At 57.4% G+C, this 19,037-nt stretch overlaps 8 protein-coding genes across 8 annotated transcripts; 2 read left to right on the forward strand and 6 right to left on the reverse strand.

Moving 5' to 3' along the window:
* Positions 1-1,051: 1,051 nt before the first annotated feature.
* Positions 1,052-2,517, forward strand: F5144DRAFT_200638 (translation initiation factor eIF 4e-like domain-containing protein). The gene is made up of 2 exons (XM_066782911.1): positions 1,052-1,901; positions 1,973-2,517. Exons 1-2 carry the CDS (start codon positions 1,394-1,396, stop codon positions 2,308-2,310), a joined length of 846 nt encoding a protein of 281 aa, XP_066645212.1. The 5' UTR covers positions 1,052-1,393; the 3' UTR covers positions 2,311-2,517.
* A 371-nt stretch (positions 2,518-2,888) lies between these two features.
* F5144DRAFT_530878 (uncharacterized protein) lies at positions 2,889-3,771 on the reverse strand (the record flags this gene model as incomplete). Its single annotated transcript, XM_066786930.1, has 2 exons — positions 3,656-3,771; positions 2,889-3,578 (listed from the first exon to the last, which is right to left on the reverse strand). The coding sequence occupies exons 1-2, from the start codon at positions 3,656-3,658 to the stop codon at positions 2,889-2,891; spliced, it is 693 nt and encodes a 230-aa protein (XP_066645213.1). The 5' UTR covers positions 3,659-3,771.
* Positions 3,772-4,451: 680 nt separating this feature from the next.
* Positions 4,452-7,833, reverse strand: F5144DRAFT_620060 (Las1-like-domain-containing protein; the record flags this gene model as incomplete). The annotated part of the gene is made up of 10 exons (XM_066791998.1): positions 7,223-7,833; positions 6,158-6,933; positions 6,015-6,125; positions 5,679-5,744; positions 5,419-5,506; positions 5,296-5,367; positions 5,212-5,245; positions 4,949-5,159; positions 4,801-4,892; positions 4,452-4,739 (listed from the first exon to the last, which is right to left on the reverse strand). The coding sequence occupies exons 1-10, from the start codon at positions 7,735-7,737 to the stop codon at positions 4,452-4,454; spliced, it is 2,253 nt and encodes a 750-aa protein (XP_066645214.1). The 5' UTR covers positions 7,738-7,833.
* Positions 7,834-7,837: 4 nt separating this feature from the next.
* F5144DRAFT_200846 (Saccharopine dehydrogenase) lies at positions 7,838-9,966 on the reverse strand. The gene is made up of 5 exons (XM_066782912.1): positions 9,907-9,966; positions 9,753-9,832; positions 9,522-9,604; positions 9,071-9,450; positions 7,838-9,011 (listed from the first exon to the last, which is right to left on the reverse strand). The coding sequence occupies exons 2-5, from the start codon at positions 9,764-9,766 to the stop codon at positions 8,142-8,144; spliced, it is 1,347 nt and encodes a 448-aa protein (XP_066645215.1). The 5' UTR covers positions 9,767-9,832; positions 9,907-9,966; the 3' UTR covers positions 7,838-8,141.
* An 802-nt stretch (positions 9,967-10,768) lies between these two features.
* F5144DRAFT_486210 (uncharacterized protein) lies at positions 10,769-12,219 on the reverse strand (the record flags this gene model as incomplete). The annotated part of the gene is made up of 2 exons (XM_066785537.1): positions 10,769-11,965; positions 12,190-12,219. The coding sequence occupies 2 exons, from the start codon at positions 12,217-12,219 to the stop codon at positions 10,769-10,771; spliced, it is 1,227 nt and encodes a 408-aa protein (XP_066645216.1).
* A 2,380-nt stretch (positions 12,220-14,599) lies between these two features.
* On the reverse strand, positions 14,600-15,657 carry F5144DRAFT_201179 (uncharacterized protein). Its single transcript, XM_066782913.1, has one exon. It carries the CDS (start codon positions 15,219-15,221, stop codon positions 14,664-14,666), a length of 558 nt encoding a protein of 185 aa, XP_066645217.1. The 5' UTR covers positions 15,222-15,657; the 3' UTR covers positions 14,600-14,663.
* A 221-nt stretch (positions 15,658-15,878) lies between these two features.
* Positions 15,879-17,164, forward strand: F5144DRAFT_201185 (uncharacterized protein). Its single transcript, XM_066782914.1, has 2 exons — positions 15,879-16,883; positions 16,945-17,164. Exon 1 carries the CDS (start codon positions 16,095-16,097, stop codon positions 16,758-16,760), a length of 666 nt encoding a protein of 221 aa, XP_066645218.1. The 5' UTR covers positions 15,879-16,094; the 3' UTR covers positions 16,761-16,883; positions 16,945-17,164.
* Positions 17,165-17,291: 127 nt separating this feature from the next.
* F5144DRAFT_487282 (Ribokinase-like protein) lies at positions 17,292-18,912 on the reverse strand (the record flags this gene model as incomplete). The annotated part of the gene is made up of 6 exons (XM_066785601.1): positions 17,292-17,439; positions 17,682-17,764; positions 17,864-17,959; positions 18,023-18,181; positions 18,273-18,702; positions 18,863-18,912. 6 exons carry the CDS (start codon positions 18,910-18,912, stop codon positions 17,292-17,294), a joined length of 966 nt encoding a protein of 321 aa, XP_066645219.1.
* Positions 18,913-19,037: the final 125 nt, after the last annotated feature.

The raw sequence follows: 19,037 nt of genomic DNA on the forward strand, positions 1-19,037 counted from the left end.
CGGGCAGGGCACAGGCAGCCCGACCCGGCCCGAGGCCGACAATCCACAGAATGCATGGGACCTTCGTTCCTCGCCCCGTGCATAACGCCATCGCTGGCAACTCTATATTCCCTTTCAGCCAGCTTGGAACACCCAAACTGGAACCTTTGGTAGAGGGCCAAACCACGTCACCATGAGCACGAAGAAACGGTCCTAGCGACAAAGGAAATAGCGCCGCCAAGCCACCCCGCAGTCAAGTGCCACTCCCATGTCTGCCCCTTTGTGACGAGAGCTTGATGGAATTGTGTAATCTGTACGAAGTACTGTGTAGCTGTCGAGAGATGTCATGCCGCGATTGTGCATGGCGGGTAGAATGCCGAGCGACCCGAGCCTGACGTGGGTACGAGAGCTGCAAGGAGCAGGGCCAAACGGAGAAACAACACACCAACAAGCGAGGAGGGTACCTTAGAAGCTTGGGTAGAGGTCCCTCATCAGACCCCTCTGCTGGCAGTTAGCCCCACAGCGCCTCACTCAGCTGCCGGCCTCAGTTGAAACACACACGATGCCCCACCATGCCTGTTTCAGCTTGGGGTCCGACAGGGGAACAAGCCCGCTGAGAGGTGGGGGATTGCTCCACGTTCCCCGGCCTGGGATTCCCTTCTCAACCATTCAACCGCCATTCACCAGGCCGGTTGTCTCGGTCGTCACCCCAACCGCTCATCGCTTCTAATTGTGTAGCAATTGACGCCCTCGTATTGTTGCCTCTTTCTTTGTGTGTGACGGCCGTGATCCCATAGGGCAGCAGACCGACGAACACACCTGACCACCTAGCAAGAAGGGCAAATTACCGAGTTGGGTCGTTCCCCCACGCGCCCACCACCACACCTTGGCCCTGCCCCTCGTTTCGTTGTCTTCCCTCACCTGACAATCGACGTTCCATCGCAGCGTCACAACCCCTGACTAGCCAAAACGACAACGTACCTAGACGAAGCACCTTCGCTTCGGATGCAGCATATGATTTCGGCAAACACTTGCTAAGCCGACTAGTTTTGAATATTTTATCTCCTTGGGTTGTTTGCGGCTCTGCGTCGTCGTCCCATCTTTTTGCCCATCTGTTGAAACAAACCGGGAACAAGACCGGCCATCGCCAACCCGCCGCAGTCACGCAGGCCAACGTTGCTCTCGCCCACACGGCCGCTGACGGACGAACTCTGATGACGTGTATCCTCCGCGTTCGTTCCACTCGTGCCTCAGCCTCAACGGGTAGCTACATCTCGGTAGATATTCTACCCGACTCTGCCCTTCGATTCACTCTCTTACCTCTATCCCTTCCTCCAGGCGCAGCGCAGTAGGGCCGCCACCTCCCTACCAACGACAAGACAAAGAAACCCCCACCCCCCCCGCCGCCGCCACCATGTCGATGCGCCCTTCCCTCTTCACGCGCGGCCTCTCGGGGCTGTCGCAGTCCTCCGACCCCAACTCGCCCATGAGCGGCGTGTCGTCGCCCGCCGAGCAGCGCAACGACGCCAAGCACAACTTCCTCAAGGCAATGCGCCCGCTACCCACCCAGCACTACTGGAATGTGTGGTTCGATCGGCAGCAGAGCAAAGACCAGCAGCAGCAACAGCAGTCGGGCGACGGCAACAATGGGGAATACCATGCGGAGCTGGAGCAGCTGGGCGCGCCGATTGAGAGCGTGCAGGACTTTTGGCGGTACAACAACAACACGCCGGTAGACCAGATCAAGATGCGCGAGAGCATCTACCTGTTCAAGGCCGGGTTCAAGCCCATCTGGGAGGACCGCCGGAACGTGCTGGGCGGCAGCTGGACGTTCCGCGTGCCCAAGAGCAACGGGCCGGACGTGTGGAACCGGGTGCAGTTGTTGGCCATCGGGGAGAAGCTGCAGAGCGTGTTGGAAGACGGTATGTTCATTCATTCAACCCTTGTGATTCCTGTATATCGGTACCGGCCACTAACCTCGGGGGATATGCAGGCGACCAAATCTGTGGCGTCGGTCTCTCGGTCCGCTTCAACTCGCACCTCATCTCCATCTGGCACCGCGATGCGTCCCGCAAGGCGTCCATCGACGCCATCGTGCAGTGTGTGCTCGAAGAGCTCCCCGCTGAACTTCGTCCGAAGCCGGACAACTACTTTTATAAGAAGCACTCGGACCACGCCGGGTTCAAGGTCCCGCCCGAGCTGCAGGTCGTGATTGACTCACAGCGCGCGTGGGAGGCCGCTGCGGCGAAGACGGCAGAGGAGTCAACGACTGACTCCAAGCAAGGGCAAGCGCCCGAGATCGTGGAGGTGCCGCCTGCGGAAGACCAATGAGTATAGGGGAAGAAGCCATTTCATTATTAAAGGCTCGTCTTTTTCACAACCTCAGCCATTTATCGGATCTGGAAAATATGGTCTGCATATGGCGGCGTTGCGTTGCATGTCGACGGCTGTATGGCCGCAGTGGATATGTCCACTTGATTACAGAGAGCAGTTATATAAATAACTAGGGACCACCCCGTCCTCTCATGTATTCTCATTCTGACGGCAAATGTGAACACGTGGCCCTGTCGTAGCGTTGTCTGTGATTTACTCGTTCATTCAACCTGGTTAATAGGAAGTACCTCACTGGGTATCCATCCGCCTAAAGAGTGATCTCTCCACGGTCTTGTTGCGCATCCTCCCCGCCTTCAACTCGCGGCCAGCCTTATGCCGGTATTCGATCCGTAACAACACTGCCACGCCGACATGCCGCAGTTTATTCTTGGCTTCATCCTCCCCGTCGCCGTCCCAGTATATACCCGCTTGGTCGCCACAGACCATACCCCAGCCCCCCAACCGCGGCGCGTCATTGAATCATCCATTTGCGTCCCTTATATCCGTCCATCATCACTGCACCATCACCACCATCGTCACCGCCAAACCCCCGCCCTCCTCATCACCCCATCAAACTCCTCCTTTTTCACTCCCCTCCCCACCCCAGCACCCCCATTCGCCTCCAAAATCATATCCCTCAACACCTCCTCCGTAACCACCAACCCATCCCCCTTCCCCTTCCCCCCACCTCCACCACCACCACCACCCCCCTCCTTCCCCTGCCCCTTAGCATCCAACCTCAACAACGCCGCCACCCTCCTCAAATCCCCCAACGTAATCACCTCCCCCCCCTCCCCCTCCCTCCCACCCGTAAACAACCCATACGCCTCCTCCAACTCCCTCCTATGCCCCTCCCCACCACCCCCCTCCCCCTCCTCCTCCTCCTCCTCCTCAAACCGCCTCACCTGCATCTGCAGCGCACAAACGCCCACAAACGCCTCGTACGTCGCGAACCCCTCCTCGTCCGGGTCCAGCGCCGCGGTCAGGTCGGCGAGCTGCGCGGGCGAGGACGGCGGGATGCCGAGGGCGATCAGCGCGCGCCGCACGTCGCTGATGGGGATCACGCCGAGCGGTTCGGTGGCGAGCGGCTCGGCGAAGAGGCTGAAGGCTTCGTGGATTTCGGATTCTTCGAGCGCGGTGAGGTGGTGTTCTTTGGCGAGTTTGGAGGGGCGGGGGGTGCTGGTGGGTTTGGGGGTGGTGGTGGGTGGTGCGCGGCGTCGGGGTGGCTGTTGGGGAGGAAAGGGGGAGGGGGGTTAGTTGGTGCGGTGGTGGTTGGCAGGACAAGGGGGGGGGGGTTGCTTACCATTGTGGGTGGTTTGGTTTGGTTTGGTTTATACAAGTTAAGACTGATTTCAATGTCTTGCGATGGGATGCGACGGCGCGCAGGGTGGATGGAGGTGGAGTTGATCTCCCAAGGTGGGGCGGTCATCGCCAAGTGGGCGCCTGGCCACGTGAGGGCCGAGTTTAAATACTGGTCCCGCTGCATTGAAATTTTCCTCTTTCCAACACAAACTTCGACGGAACCAAAAGGGCGTGAACCACACCGAAAGCTGTCTGTATCAAGCCGCTCCCTCTCCCTCGCTGCTGAAAAATGCTGGCAGGTTGTTTTTACAGAGAAAGGCATACAAGGTAGGTCGGTAGACAGACATCGGTGGTATCATGTTCCGTGTTCGAAGTTTTTGTGCCTTCCCACGGTACTGGACATTTCAGTCAACCGCTTCAAAATTTGCTAGAGCTTGCCGCCTCCATTCAAACCCAGGGCGAGCAAGTGTGGACAGTGAAGCAATATTAAAAACCCCGTGCCTCTCTGAGACGCGTCCGCGAGTTCACTGCGCCTGGATCCTGTCGGATTCTGGTGGTATGGGCTCGTGGAGACATTCCAACATGCTGGACTATGATTTATTGGGAGTTTGGCCACTCAAATGTGCCAAATGTATCGATTCATAACTAGAACGACGTTTGTCATGCCCATGACATGCTCGCGGCTGTTTTTACAGGTTGGGCTTCTCCACAACCACCTCCCTGATCACGCCCCCGACTCTTGATCAACCTCGTGTCCAGTATCTGGGCACTTCCCAAGCAGGCCCGGGACAGCCGACTCACTTGAAGTTGTTCTTCATCTCACGCAGCTTGGTCATGATGGCAATGGGATCCGTCTCGCCTGTTGCCTTCTGGATCTCAGGGTCCTGTCTTGGGGTCAGCCGCCAGAGCCGCCAATGTTCACCCGGTTTCCTTACCTGAGGCCGCATAAACACATTGTGGTTCTTCTCGTCGCCAATTGTGAACTTTCCCTGCGTTTCCTTGTTATCCTCGGCGAACGACTGGAGGGCCTTGACCGCCCCGCTGGGGAGGACCGAGACGCCGAATTTGGCATTGGCCCCGGTGTACTCGTGGCCGGGCTTAAAAACGATTAGTATTGTGGCCGGTAGGTTGTGTAACTCAACTCACAAAGACCCGGGTGTCGTCAGGGAGCGAACCCAGCGTCACGTTCAGCGCCTTGTGCATCTCCTCGCCGTTGCCCTCAAAGAACCTGCCGCAGCCTGTCGACAGTCAGGAAAGGTTGATCATAAGGGTCAGGAGCAAAACAAGGACTCACCTCCATGGAACAGAGTATCTCCCGTAAATACGACCTTGTCGTTGCCGTCCTGCATGAAAAAGCAGATGCTGTCCTGAGTATGGCACGGCGTGTGCAGCGCCTTGACGGCGATGTCGCCGATGTTGAAGGTCGCGCCGTGGGGAGGCGTCTTGGTTACCTTCTTGCAGTCCTTGCCGCCGATGATCTCGAGGGGTTGGCCGAGCTCGGAAAGCTGCAACGGTCAGGACACAGTCAGTCCGCTTGATGGTGAGTGGACAACTCACGAGCTCCTCGTTTCCACCAGCATGGTCCCAGTGACTGGAGGGTCAGCTTCCCATTCTGTGTATCCGGATCCTATGGATACTCACTGGTGGGTATTGATGATGGCTGTGAGCTTGATTGACCCGTCTTGGATGGCCTTCTTCAATACTGGGGCGACCCTAACAACGTAAGTTCCTCCTGCCTAACACATCTCATACGGGGCCACTCACTCAGCCGGGTGTGCCGGATCAATGACAACGGCCTCTTTAGACTTCTCATCGACAACAATATAAGCATAGTTGTCACTCTTCCCCACCCCTTCAATGATATATTAGTTTTGAGTTCACTTTCAATTGCAATGGGCCACCGCTGAGACAGACTTACACATAGGAATCGATTGGATATGCATTCTGCGAACGGTAACCGGCTGGGTCTCACAATTCAGTTTAGCATCAAGGTGAAATGCGGAGTACAAAGTGCAGAAGCTCACGCTGGCAGTTAATGAAGAGAATCTGTTTTGGAAGAGACGTCTTGCAGCAGTGAAGGCGGACATGCTCTGTGAAATGCGGAGTATGGGCACAGTGACACCGGAACAGTTACGCCGGAATGACATGGAAACTACCACTGCTTGTATAAGCGGGGAGTTAAACCTAACAAATCCGGGTCATGACAACCGCCGACGGACAGAACAGGGCAGCTCGGCAAACAAAACGACGTGACATTATCATTGGACGGCTCACTCCACAATCACATGACCACCCATATCATGACTATTTGTGCCCCTGGACAAACTCAGGGGCAATGGGTAAACAGTGCCTTGAACTGCTTGGATGTGCTGTCGAGCTGCAGATAATTGCTGCAGCACAAGCTATGCCGCCTAGACCACCCCAATAGGCTTCGGCACCCAAGCCTCCTCCTGATACAGCATCCAAGCCGGCTGTAGCTCAACCGTCGTAGCCTCATCCACACCAACCTCGCCTTCCTCTATATCTTCCTCGTCCTCCATCACCACTCTCCCCTCCACCTCATCCACCTCAACATCTGACGATCCCTGCTTTCCAGGCACCTCATCTTCCTCCATTCGGTCCCCACCCATTCCGTTTAGCAAAATATCCCGCTGTAACGCCAACGCCCGGCGCATCACCGTGCTATCCCTCGTGCTCCCCGATATAGAATCTAACACACTCAGAACCAACCCCTCGCTGAACTTCCCAATCTGCCCCTTGAGGTCCTCTTCCCCGCCCTCGAGATACCTCCCCAAGAGTACCTGTAGTTCCGCCTCCCCACCGCTGACCTCCGTGGCCATCCCGGCCCCCTGCCCTTCCCTCTCTGCTCTGACCCGGCCTCCTTTTGTCCGCTGTAATGATGGTGCTGCCGCTGCCGGTCCAGTACGCCCTGTCCCAACTCGAGTGGGCTGTCCACCCCCAACCGCAGCCGCAGGCACCGGCCTAGACAAAGGCAACCGCCCAAACTCCCTCTCCCCCTCCACTTCCTCTTCCTCCTCCACCTCCACCTCCCCCCCTTCCCCGTCCTCTTCCTCTAAACCCCGCCAGTAATACTCCCAGATCCACTGCAGGGCGCTGGCAGCGGCGGCGCGCAGGCGGGGCAGCGAGGGCAGCTGCTCGTGGGTGGCCTGGTGGCGGAGCTCGACGAAGGTGGCGGGCAGGCCGACGCTCTTGGCGACGTCGTACATGGACATCTTGCGCTGCTTGTCCTGATGGGAGTCGAGGAGGCCTGTGACGAAGCTGTGGGGGGAGGGGGTGTTAGTTGAGTTATTAGGAGGGAAGGGGGAGGTTGGGTTGGGGTGATGGTGGAAATGGGGATGTGGTTGATGAGAAGTAGACCCTTTCATCCCTCGTAGCCCATGCATAACATGCTCCTCCCCCTTTCTCCCGACCTCAACCCCTTGTTCATCTCCGTTGAACCACCCCCACCAAGTCACCCCTCAAACCACCCTCCGAACAACACAAAACTGCCCAACCCACCCCAAGACAAGGAACAAACTCGAGTGAAAAAAAAACCCAAACAACTCACCGACTAAAAGCAGCCGAGTACGCCGCACGCACGGCATACGCCCTCGAAGCCGCCGCCGCCCCCCTACCACCACCACCACCACCATCCCCAAACCCACCCTCCTTCCCTTTCCCACTCTCATTCCTATTCCCAAACCCATACCCCTCATCACTCAGCATAGCCGCCATCAACAGCGCCGTCGACTCAACCATGTGCGGGCACCCGCCGCGGTGCATCCACATGGACACGTGGGCGACAGCCTGCTGTTTCGCTGCGGCGGTGGCGGCAGTTCCTGACGGGTGGGATTGAGCTTGGGTTTGAGATTGAGATTGCGATTGAGATTGTGATGGTGGCTGTGACTGAGTTTGAGACCAGGGTCGAGAACGGAGGCGGGTTTGCGGTTTCGATTGAGATGGGGTTTGTGGTGTTTGGGGGCCGCGGGCATGTTCATGGTGGTGATGCTCCGGGTAGAACTGCGCCCGCACGGCGAGCAGCTCGTGGCGGTTGCGCCAGGGGGTGAAGATGTATTGTACCATTAGGAAGGAAGGAATTTTAGGTGGAGGGTAGGTTTGGCTTGACTGGTTTGGGGCAAAAAGAAATATCGAGGGTGAGTGTGATGATGAATTTAAGTACAAAGTCAAGTGTTGATGTAAAAGTTGTAATTACACTGTAACAATAACTGCTAGTTTAGCACTAGTGTGTTAACAAATATGGGTCTATTTTTGCCAACATTGGCGGATCAATCTTCTTTTACTGTTAGCGCACAACAGTCAAGGGCACGGCAACCTTGCTCAAGTTACGGTAACAGTACAGCGATCAAAAGTGAAGAGAACAGACAATACATGCTCATCTGCTGCCAAAACAGAAAGTTTGAATACGAGAATCATTTTATCTATCCTCACGCATTTATTTTAACCATTTATCCTAGCAACCAGATCACTCACGAGATGGTCTTCTCGACCATGGTGATCCCGTACTTCTCCTTGAGCTCCTTCATCAGCGGGTCGTTGATCCGCGAGCTCATGGGCGCCAGGATGCCCTTGTCCTGCAGCTGGCCGCTGAGGACCTGCTTGACGGCGACGGCACAGGGCACGCCGACCAGCTTGGCCATGGCGGAGTAGCCCTTGGGGTCGCCGTACTCGCACAGGGTCGAGGTGCGCGTCTCGCGCGAGCCGTCCTTGTGCTCAATCTCGAACTTGTGCTGCAGCATGACCAAGTCGCGCTCCGACTCCTCGTACTGCATCTTGCGCTCGAGCGTCGCGCACAGCGTGTCGAGCGGGTTGCCCTTGGGCGTGACGACCTCGTCCGAGAACAGGCCGATCCAGCGGAGCCCCGACAGGATGCGCTGCTTGTCCTCCTCCGACTCGAAGGTCGCCTTGGCGAGGATAGTCGCCTCGAGGTCAGCGGCCGAGGACGACGGCGCGCCGATGACGGCCTGCGTGGCCTCCTTCCAGGCCACCGGCTGCGACAGAATGCCAAGCGGGGCGTCCTCGAGGAAGCCGATGTCTACGAGCACCTTGATGAACTGGGGGAAACCTTGGTAGCGCAGGGTGCCGCGGACGATGGTCTGCGCCTCGGGGATAGCGTAGCGCTCTTTGTAGGGGGTGGAGTCGCGGTTCGGGTACGCGACGAAGGCGAAGCCCGGGTAGATGAAGTAGGGCTTGGCCGTGTTCATCAGGTCCTTGCCGGCCACCTCGACGACGGAGCCGCCGTGCCACCACTTGCCCGCGTTGCGCAGGGCCAGCAGCACGCCGCGCGACGACCACGAGAACTTGTAGCCGAGCGGGTTGTCCGAGTCCTCCGGGGCGGGCTTTCGTACAGGGTTAGTCTTGGTTTTGTTCTAACCCCCTCTACAAGATAAAAACCTACCAGACCGCCGCAGTACGACAGGAAGCTGAGGATCTTGCCGCCCTCCTTGTGCACCTCGTCGATGGTCTTGATGGCGTACAGGTGGTCGATGCCCGGATCCAAGCCGATCTCGTTCATGACGGTGATGCCGGCGGCCTTGGCCTCGGCATCGAGCTCGAGCATGGCCGGCGAGACGTAGCTGGTGGTAACGACATTCTTCTTGTTACGGATGGCCGACTTGATGACGGTGGCGTGGAAGGTGTAGGGGATCAGGCTAATGACCAGGTCGTGCTTGGCCACCTCGGCGTCCAACGCCTTGTCGTCGGTCACGTCGAGCGAGATGGGGTGCGCATTCTTGACGCCCTCGGATAGCTGCTGGGCTGAGGCCAGAGTGCGGCAGGCTGTGTGTTACACAGTTAATGGGATGATTACCCTCAGAGAAATAGAGAGGCTAGACAGAGGGTGTGCTTACCAACCGTCACGGGGATGCCAGCATCGCTGAGGATATCAAGGGTAGGCCGCGTCACGAAGCCCGCGCCGAGCATCAGCACCTTGCTAGAGGCGGGAAGTCCATGTCAGCCGCCGTCTGAAAGGTGGTGTCCCTGTGTGCCAATGTTTGGGCGTGGTGGATGGTGGATGGTGACATGGCAAGTGCGTGGTGGGAGGGAGGCAGGGAGGTGGGAGCAAGGTGGGGGCAGTTTACTGTTGCGAAGCCATCTTGGTTGTGTGCAGGCTGTACGACTAAGGTAATCTCTGGGTCTGCCGGGAAATTCCTGCTCTCGCCTGGCAAAATATGGTCAACAAAGTGACGATTGATTTTTGTGTTTGTGGTTCTTGCCGCTACTTGCTTGACTCACTCCTGCCAGGACTGCCCACTTGCTCCATCGCTCTTTCCCTCCCGTGTTCCGATAACGGCCCAAGATTTTACTGTTTGGCAAACAATTTCGATGAGGGGTACGGCGGGTATGGCGGGGTACGAAGGGAAAAAGTATGGGGGGGGAATGGGGGATGGTTCGGCACGGTTCGGCGGGTTCCCGTTCGACTTAGGCTGAGGTTTGCGAGGTACAAAGCTGCAAGTACTCAACCAGCACACTCAACTCATGGAACCTGCGTTTGCGCAATCTTACCGCAGCAATAACAGCAATAACAGAAAATAGCGGCAGGTGCCCCGGTTTCTTTGGTGGCCTCTCCCGTTTGAAGAGGCCACCATCCATCCATCCATCCATCCATCAGAGATGCATGCATGCATGTGGCCAAGTCACTGTCACTGTCACTGTCACGGGCAATATTGGAGGCAGATGAGAGACAACCAAGCAACCTCTATCGGGTTGAGTTGGCAGGAGCCGCTAATTAAATGTTAGGCATATTTATGCCAAGTCATATTTCTTTATGTAGTTAATGGGCCTTCGGGCGCTTCCCCGGGTTGTGAAACCCACATGCGTTGGCTCTGCTTCTCTACATGTACACAGTAGTGTCATCTCCGAGAAACGCCAACCTTTTTCTCGCCGTCCCGTTTTATCCGTTTGATGAGTTGCCTGTCTCGTATCCATACCCGTACCCGTACCCAATGCCCATGCCCGTGTCCCTGTCCCCATCCATTCCATGACCATGCTGTACGCCCGTAAAAACACCTCGCTTGTATGCATTAAACACAATAATAAAAATCAGAAAAGTACGGGAGAAAGTGGGACAAGCCCAGTCACGTAGCCAGCGTGCTGTTCAGTCATCCTGTCCCTCCCCGTCGTCGTCTTCGTCGTCCTCCTCCTCTTCATTCTCATCATCGCTGGCGGGCGGCTCCCAGGCATCCTCGAGCTTGAGGCCCAGCCCCTTGCCCGTGTCTACCTCTTCCTTGTAGTCCCTTGTACCCCCAAGTAGGGAGTGGACCACGGATTGGTGCAGAGAAGATTCCTTGCCTTGAACAGGCGCATCGTAAAGCCCCATGCCGTAGAGAATTTCGCCTTCAGGCTCGTCATCGTTCTCGTCGTCATGGATGAGCGGCTGATACGCCTGCTGAGCGGCTTCCGACTTTGTCTGCTGCTTTTGTTGTGCAGTAGCCTCCGTCATTTGGTTAGGATCAAGGCTGTAAGCAAAATCCTCGGGCGTAGGGGGCGCTGTTTGCCGGCTAAACAGGGCTGTGGTGTCCTGGTGATGATCCCACACGATCGTGTCGTCTGTTGTGTGGGTGAGGGGTAGGTAGGGGATGTCGGAAGATGCTACAACCGCGGCATAGTCGGAGGAGCAGGTAGTCGATGCGAAGGCATCAGCCTGTTGTTGATGCACCGACGGTAGAGGCTGGCTCGCAGGCGAGTAGATCTGTTGTTGTGATGTGCTGAAGCTCGAGTAGGGAAGCGAGAGCGGCGAGAAGGACTCCATCGGCGACGTGTAGCCCGAACCGGGCCCCGGTGTGGGAGGGAACTGTTCCAGGCTTGCCAGGAAGTCGCCGTAAGTCCCACAGGGGTAAACGTTCGCGTCTTGCTGGGCATAGAAGGGCTGTTGTACGTTTTGTGAAGACGGATGCCAGCTCACAGGGCGTGCCGGTCTCGGGGTTTCCTGCTCGTAGAAGTACTGGTCTGGGAGTACTGAGTCGGGAGTAGGGAGCTGTGTCTGGTGAACCGCTGGAGATAAGGTGGGAAGTCCGCCTCGCAAAGCATCCCCAATTAGCGTCCTCCTCCGGGCCTGCAGTGTTGATGATCTCGGGCTGTTGCTGGCGCTGCTGGGTTTGGATATCCTCATGGCATTCCCGCCTCTTTGCTGCCCGTTTGCGGCCCTTGAGTACCTCCTGGTATGCCCCATGAGTTGCCTCGAGAGTTCGTTAAGCATCGTATCGACGGTGTATGTGCCGCTGTTGGAGACTTGCTGGGAGACTTGCTGGTGAGGCACGCCGACCATGTTGGTGCCGACGAGTGATGGCATCATCTTGATGTAGGCAAAATGGGTGCTACAGTCCGAGCATGGACTGAGAAAACTGAGAGGTGGAAGAGGCAAAGACTTTTTTGCCGGACACTGGGTGGTATATCAAGCCGGGGGTGGGTTGATATTGAGGTATGTGGTGGTTGTAATATGTAGAGGTCGAGGCCTCGAGAAAAGAAGACGGGCTTCTTGCCGGGGATAAAGGGAAAACAAAAAAAGGTCAATCAAACCTTGTCTGTAAACGTAGTCTCCCTGGTCATGTTGGACGCGGAAAGGGAGACAATAAGACATGCTCATCTGGGTGATGGGGAAGCCTCCTGTTGCCGCTTTGGCATGCTAAGGACGGAGCGTGTCAACGGGAGCTGTTCCATGACTCTGGGGCTCTGGAGACCTGCGTCATATGCATGTGCAGGGATTGTTTAGCCTGCCCGACCCTTGGGACGGGGATCTGGTGAAGTGGTTTCGGGCCTCTGGTCTGCACCACAGTGTGCTCAGGTCATGTACTTCGTAGTGTACTTCGTACATTTCGATCTGTGGTCCTGCAAGGCCCAAGGCGACAGGGATGGGTGGGGCCCCACCATCCATCATCGCTGAAAAGGGGCGTGCTGGCGCAGGGTTGCAGGGGCGAAAAGTCAAACCGATCTCCTCGCAGTGGGCTGCCCGTGGCTGGTTGTGGATAGCGCGATGTTGCTGTTGGAGGATTGGGGTGTCGGGGGAACAGTGGGCGGTCAAGCGGAGGCAGGTGGATGAGGCGGCTTGGTTTTGCAAGGTTGGTTTGAAAGTCATGCCGCTGCCTGTGTAGTGCGTGTGTGGTCACGGTCGCGAGCAGACGAACCCCCCCTTGACCTGCAGGTCCTTCCGAGCATGGGCTGGCGCCTCAAATTGAGCCCCATGGCACGCAGACCGAGACCAACCCGCCCTGCGATGCGGGCAAGCGGCTGTGTCACTGGAGGGCAGGTACTGTCCAGTACGGGGTCACCTAACCGGTGCTGAACAGAGGATGCAAGGTATGTAGGTAGGAAACAAGGGGGTGGGGAGCGACGTTTTAGCGCACGAGGGACATCACTCGCTCGCTCAAGTCGAGATTAGCGCGAGCTCACTGGTACGCGCTGGCAGAAAGGGCCCGCTCCGCATGGGGTGTGCGAGGCGTGTCGAACTGATGGGGTGTGGCAGGGAATCATTTTCCTTCGGTGCTGTGGAGGCAGGGAGCCGACCGTCCAGAACCAAGGGGGCGTGTCCGAGGCCGTGATCGTCCACCAGAGGGCAAGGTGTGTGTGGATAATCTGAAAGTATCCTCTTCGGCCTTGCCAAGGATCAACGATGGCGGTTGCAGCATGAATCCAGAGATGCACAAGTCCAGAGTACACAAGGTGCATGAGCCTACTCTATTGCCGACTGAGGTACCGAGTACGGGCCACGGACAGGGGTGTGAAATCTCGCTCGACGGCTTGGTGCAGCATCAACGGCCTGGCATGGCTCGGGCTCGGGTCGGCCTCAAACGGCACATTCCTTGCTGGCCTGGAATCTGCGGGATGCCAGATATCAGACATCTGTGCCACGGACTCCACTGACGATCACGACTTTTTGGTGACAAGAACTGGCAAACGCTGCGCCACCCTGGGTTGGGTTCCGATCGGCTCCACGGCGAAGTTGCCATCGTCGTGAGGAGCTCCGAAATGTTCACTCCGCAGTTCGATAGTCAATCAACGCTAGCGTGGGAGTGGTTGCGTAGGCCACTCCATCTCTTGTTCACAAGAACTCGTCCCGCTGTTTCCCAGGACATTTCGAAGCTGTTGGTTGTGTCACCCCAACACTCAAATTCGGACTGAAACGCCAGAACGAAGGCCGGGCGCAAGGCAGAGTAACTGGTCAGAGCGGGAATAAAATAAAAAATAAAAAAGAAACGAAGAAAGAGACTGCTTACTTAGCAGAGGGATTTGTGCTGATCCTTACTGGGTGTATTAGTTAGTGCCGCTCTGTGTCGAAAATTTGAAAAGTGGACAACCTGGAAGAGAGGAGGTACGAAGTACTTTTCGTGCCTCTTGCGGATGCTCGCCGCTGGTTTTTTTTTTTTCTCTCGCTCACAACGGAGTTGCAAGCGGGCAGGTACCCCGGGCCATGCGCAACCAAGAAACCTCGACCCACCGCCGGGATCCTTGATCAGATCGCATCTTCCCCACGTCTTGCCTTCTTGTGGTTAAATGTTGCTTATTGGTCCAACAAAGTGGGACTCCAACCGAAATGCCAGGCCCTCTTTTTCCTCAAAGCCCGCCAAGCTTCTATCCCAGCATCCGGCTGCGGGCTGGAACTATTTTAATCGGGTGCCGCAAACCCCCATCCCACTTTTTCCCTTCGTCGCCAATACCGCATGACGGCAATGCACCGTCCGGTTTCCCGCCTGTCTTTTTGGGGGTCATCATTTCCAACGGAGGTGCGACAATTGTCATCAACACCCTGGTTTCGGGAATCTTGCGACCCTGCAGCTTCCTCTTTCCGCAAATGCGTGTCCATCCGATGCACACAGGAGGTATGTACCGATGTGCCGATGGACCAAGAGAAAGCAAAAAATGTGTTTGACGTACATATTACAACATGATGAACCCGGCTGTGGGTGGCCCTCCAGTGTTTCGCCGCGACGCAGTAGGATTCGCCGCTTTGCGACTCGTTTGTTGGTGATGGTGACCCAGCAGGCCCCCGGGGATCGTCAGACAGAATTGGTGCTTGACAGGAACAACCTAACTAGCCCGCCGCCGCCTCGCGAAAAGGTCTCATTGGCGGTCCCGCGCTGCAATGGAAATGCCGGTTGTTCTCCGTCATCCTGACCCAGCGGGATCAGGAGATGACGCCGCAAACCACGCCCCGGCCGAGTCATGATGGCCACCCGTCTGCGCTTTGGGCTCTTTCGCAGCGTCCGCACGAAAGAAGTCCGGGCCTCCACAAGCTCTCTCCACCTGGCACCGGAGATATCCATGCGCGGCTCCCCTGCAGCACACTGGGTCAGGGGAACGCTAACCGCCAAGACCTTCCCAAACGGGGCGCACATTGAGGAACGCGAATCCCGTGGAAGCCGCCGAAGCGACCGGCGAAACAGCCCTGTGCATGAGCATCCCAACGATGGCTTCCGGGGTCCCATGTGATGACAGGATGCAAACGGGAAGAGCTCGATGGTCTCTTCGGTGACGGTTCCGCCCAATGGCCGGTAATCACCACTTCTTGGCTTGGCTTGGCCTGGCAAGCCTGGCTGGCACGGCTGGGGACGCATCGGCAACAGGGAGCTTGGAATTCACACGAACGCCACGACGCCTGGCTCATTCCTCCTCCAATACAACAACATGCATGGGCTGATGGGGAAGCGCGAGCGGCTGAACTCCGGCTTGTTTCGACCGCCAATCTGCCTGGAACCTCATGACGCTAGTTAACTAATGAGAGGATGGGATGAGCCTTTTCTCTCGAGCGAGCATGCTGGCATGCTGGCAAGCTGGCAAGCTAGTTGCCTGATTCAGACGCAATTTTCGAGGCCCAAGCGGCAGAGACCAGCGGTGGATGTTCGCCTCTCCCGAGGTGTCGAGGATGAACGAACGAGACGTTGTGCCACTTTCAAAATCTGCCAAGCCGCCTCCGACTTTCATCGAACGTCCACCGCAGGGAAGTGAGCAATTCGATCATGTCTTTCCGTCAACAGTGGGGGTTCACAGAGGGTGACCAAGACAACACCCCTGCAGGTACTTTATTACTTGTAAACGCCAAGCAACAGGCATCGTTATTTGCATGCAAGTCCGAGAGAGCCCCGGGTGAGACTCGCGTATCACATCCCTGGTCACCAAGGGCCGTGGATGGAACGAGGTTGGGACTCAGCTCGACGGCCCGGGTTGCAGCAGCACGCCCGCTGGTCTTCCTCCCAGCGGCAATCGGGCCTGGTGCAAAGGAGCATGCTCCTCGGGCATTGGAACCACTCCACACACGAACAGTCCACTGCTGGGCCTGGTAGTCCCCCCTCCCCCGAGCGCCCCTGTGACGGCCAATCCATGGATCCCGTCGGGGCCCGGAACGCACGATCCATGAATGAGCAATCAGCTTGTCGCCCACACACCCAGAGCCTGCGAAACATTCCCACTCGTTGGTTTTTCTAAACGGGATGCAACAACAGAAAAACTGCTCGGCGGTATTGCCCGCCTCGACGGAGCCAGAGAGAGTCGTACGTCACCCTTGGCCCATGCCAAAACAGGCAGTCCATGGTCCACTCCCTCCACCGCTCGCGCCCCGTTCAACGTGCTCATCAAAGCACCCACTCATCCTCCACAAACGGGCGTGGCACAGAAAAAAGGAAGCTTGCCGAGAACGCCAGCGCAGTGCTGGGCTTGCCCATGCCTCCTCCGTTCCATCGTCAGGATGCATCAGGCTCCGAGGCTCGCCGTTCCATCGCTGCCACTTCATTTCACCGAGATGGCTGAGCTCACATTGCCGATCCGGTCATGCCTTGTGCCCCCTCCTCTGCCGCCTCCGTTCTCACAATCTCCCTGGTCCGGTTGCGCGTCTCTCTTGGTGGCTCTTTGAGTGTTCAGGAGAGCCTCGGCTACTGCCCGACATGCGACAGGTCGTATCAGACCAAGGGACCGCAGTTGCCTTGACCGGTTTTTCCACTCACATACACGCATACACACACCCACGCACCCACGCACCCACCCGTGCTCTTCCCTTCAGGGCAGCCGGATGGGGTGTTGAAAACGCAACCCTGAGCTTCCGCCTCTTCCAGGTGTGGCTATTTGCTATCTGCAGCGGCATGGGTCGCCCGTTGTTCTGAACTCCACAGGCTAAAAAACTTTCCCGTGTGGAACTGAGGGGAGGGCACACAAGGGAACCTAACCTCTGTCCAGCGCCTGCGTGTGGGCGCCGTTGCCCGAAGGATAGCCAATTTTTATGCAGGGTGAGTGCCGCGGACCAGTGTCCAGGCTAACACACCCACTAATTTCACCGCCTTTTCCCAGCACAACACAGACAGTTTGCAGTCATCGGCGGGTTACTTTCGGCGCTTGGCCGTGTGTTTTTGCCTTCTGACCCGTCTTCACTCAGCTCTGGGAACCCCGCGGCGGGGACCGCTTCCGGACGGTTGATCACGAGAGCCGTCAGATTGCCCCTTTTCTTTTCGACGGTCCGTCCAGGCCCTTTCACAGCACAGCGCACATCTTCTCCCCCTGCCGTCTGCCACCTGCCCGATTCCGATACCTTGCCTCTCGGCCCCGTTGACTCGCCGGCGATGCGGAACTGGGACTTTCCACGTCATCACGAGGGCACTGACAGTCAAAGTGAGCCCAAAAACCAGACTTGCAGCGCGCTAGGTTACCAGTCCTGCAAAGCCCTCCGTTTGGACCTTCTTGGTGGCCAGTCCTACACCGAAGGCGAGCTTTGTCTCACGGCTCCAAGCGTCAGCATGCAGGCCATACAGCATCGCAGCGATGAACGTATCACCCGCGCCGATAGTGCTGAAACCACACCACCCAACGGTTAGCACAGCAATTTGAGCTTCGGCGGCAGCTTTCGACGGACGAAATGCAAGGCGGCTGCAAGCCCCGCCGTCCGCCCCCAACTGCTCGCAGTCTGTTGTGCTTGGTCTCACTTGCAGCAGCAGCAGCAGCAGCAGCAGCAGCAGGAGGAGGAGCAGCAGCTCACAGCAACGCTCTGCTCGTGCGCCACCAACCACAAGCGGGGATGGATGGCCACTTACTCGACCACTGATATCTTCTCCCCAGGCGGAGCTGCAGGACGGTGCATGTATTCGCCACTTGGGAGCGCAAGAGCCCCGGCGCCCTGTTCTCCCCACGTGCACAACATGATTGAGCTTTTGTAGGTGTTCACGACGTGTCAACAAGCTGCAGCACACCCCAAGCGGCGAAGGGCACGACTCACGCCTTTGACGATGATGCCGCCTCGGCTCTGAGACAAGATTCCGGAGTTGTGTATCCTCGGCTCTGAGATGTTGTTAGCTAGCCGACTCGCGACCCGCTTCGCGCGAAGTGTCACAAGACGTCAAACACATGCAACGCGGGGACACGGGAACCGACTCACCTCAGCCCAGCTTCTCGAGTAAAAGACGGCGTCGGCCTCAGCGGCAAGCTCGACCAGGCCTTGCCGGCCAGGCTTCTCGACCTCAACGCTGATCGTGCTCCCCGGCGTAACGCGGCGAAGGTAGCGGATGCAACGGAGCGTTGTCTCTGGAAGTCGGCCCTTGTCTGGGTCAGCAGCAATGCCACGGCACGCCCTTTGTACTCCGAGACAGACAGAGCAGAGGGGTCCATCGTGAGATGTTTTCCCGCACCTCGAAATGCCACCAGCACTCGTCCCCGTGTTCCGTAAAAGCGTCGGCAATCTCCTCAAACTCGCCCACGGTCATCTCCGGCAGCTCGCTGAAGTTCACAATCGTCCGACTGCCCGTCTCACCGCTACGGATAATGTAGCTGCTCGCCGGCTCCTCGTAGCCCTCGCGGTACAGGCAATGACTGAAATCGATGCTGTCGCAGCCGGTGCCATCCACATCGCCGTTGCCGAACGACGATAGAATCTTGCGCGTGGCGACCGACCCCGCGTCGGGCAGGCATGATACTAGGTGCAGCTTGAGCGGGAGCCGCTGCGGGCCCGCGGCCACGAGCTGCGCGAGCACCTCGAGCGAGTTGGGACAGTTGCCACCGCGCCGCACCTGCAGCGCTGTCGCGCGCAGCTTGGAGTCTTCGTCAGGGAAGTGGGGGACCCTGTGTCGTTTGTGCGTGAGATTGTGAGATTCATGTTTGTTCATCTAATTATGTGCTCTAGTGTGTTGTGCTGCTCATTATGCCGCCCCAACCCCCTTCAAACGTGGATGAAGATGCTCTCCAGATTATTTGCGTATGCAGGCAAGTTTAGGCCACTCACGTCAGGATCGTATCCAAGTAACATGCGCCTACGAGGATGAGGTGCTTCATCTTGTCGCTTGCCGCTGGTCCCTGGGTCATAGCGGTTCTTCGAGGTTGATATGGTACGTACGAAGTCTACGTGACGAGATTTGGTGTTTACCTGAGGCCGCCGCTGTAATGACCTGGGTGCGTTG

The sequence above is a fragment of the Chaetomium tenue genome (genome assembly GCF_020726465.1).
Source record: "Chaetomium tenue strain MPI-SDFR-AT-0079 chromosome Unknown F5144scaffold_3, whole genome shotgun sequence".
Taxonomy (NCBI): domain Eukaryota; kingdom Fungi; phylum Ascomycota; class Sordariomycetes; order Sordariales; family Chaetomiaceae; genus Chaetomium; species Chaetomium tenue.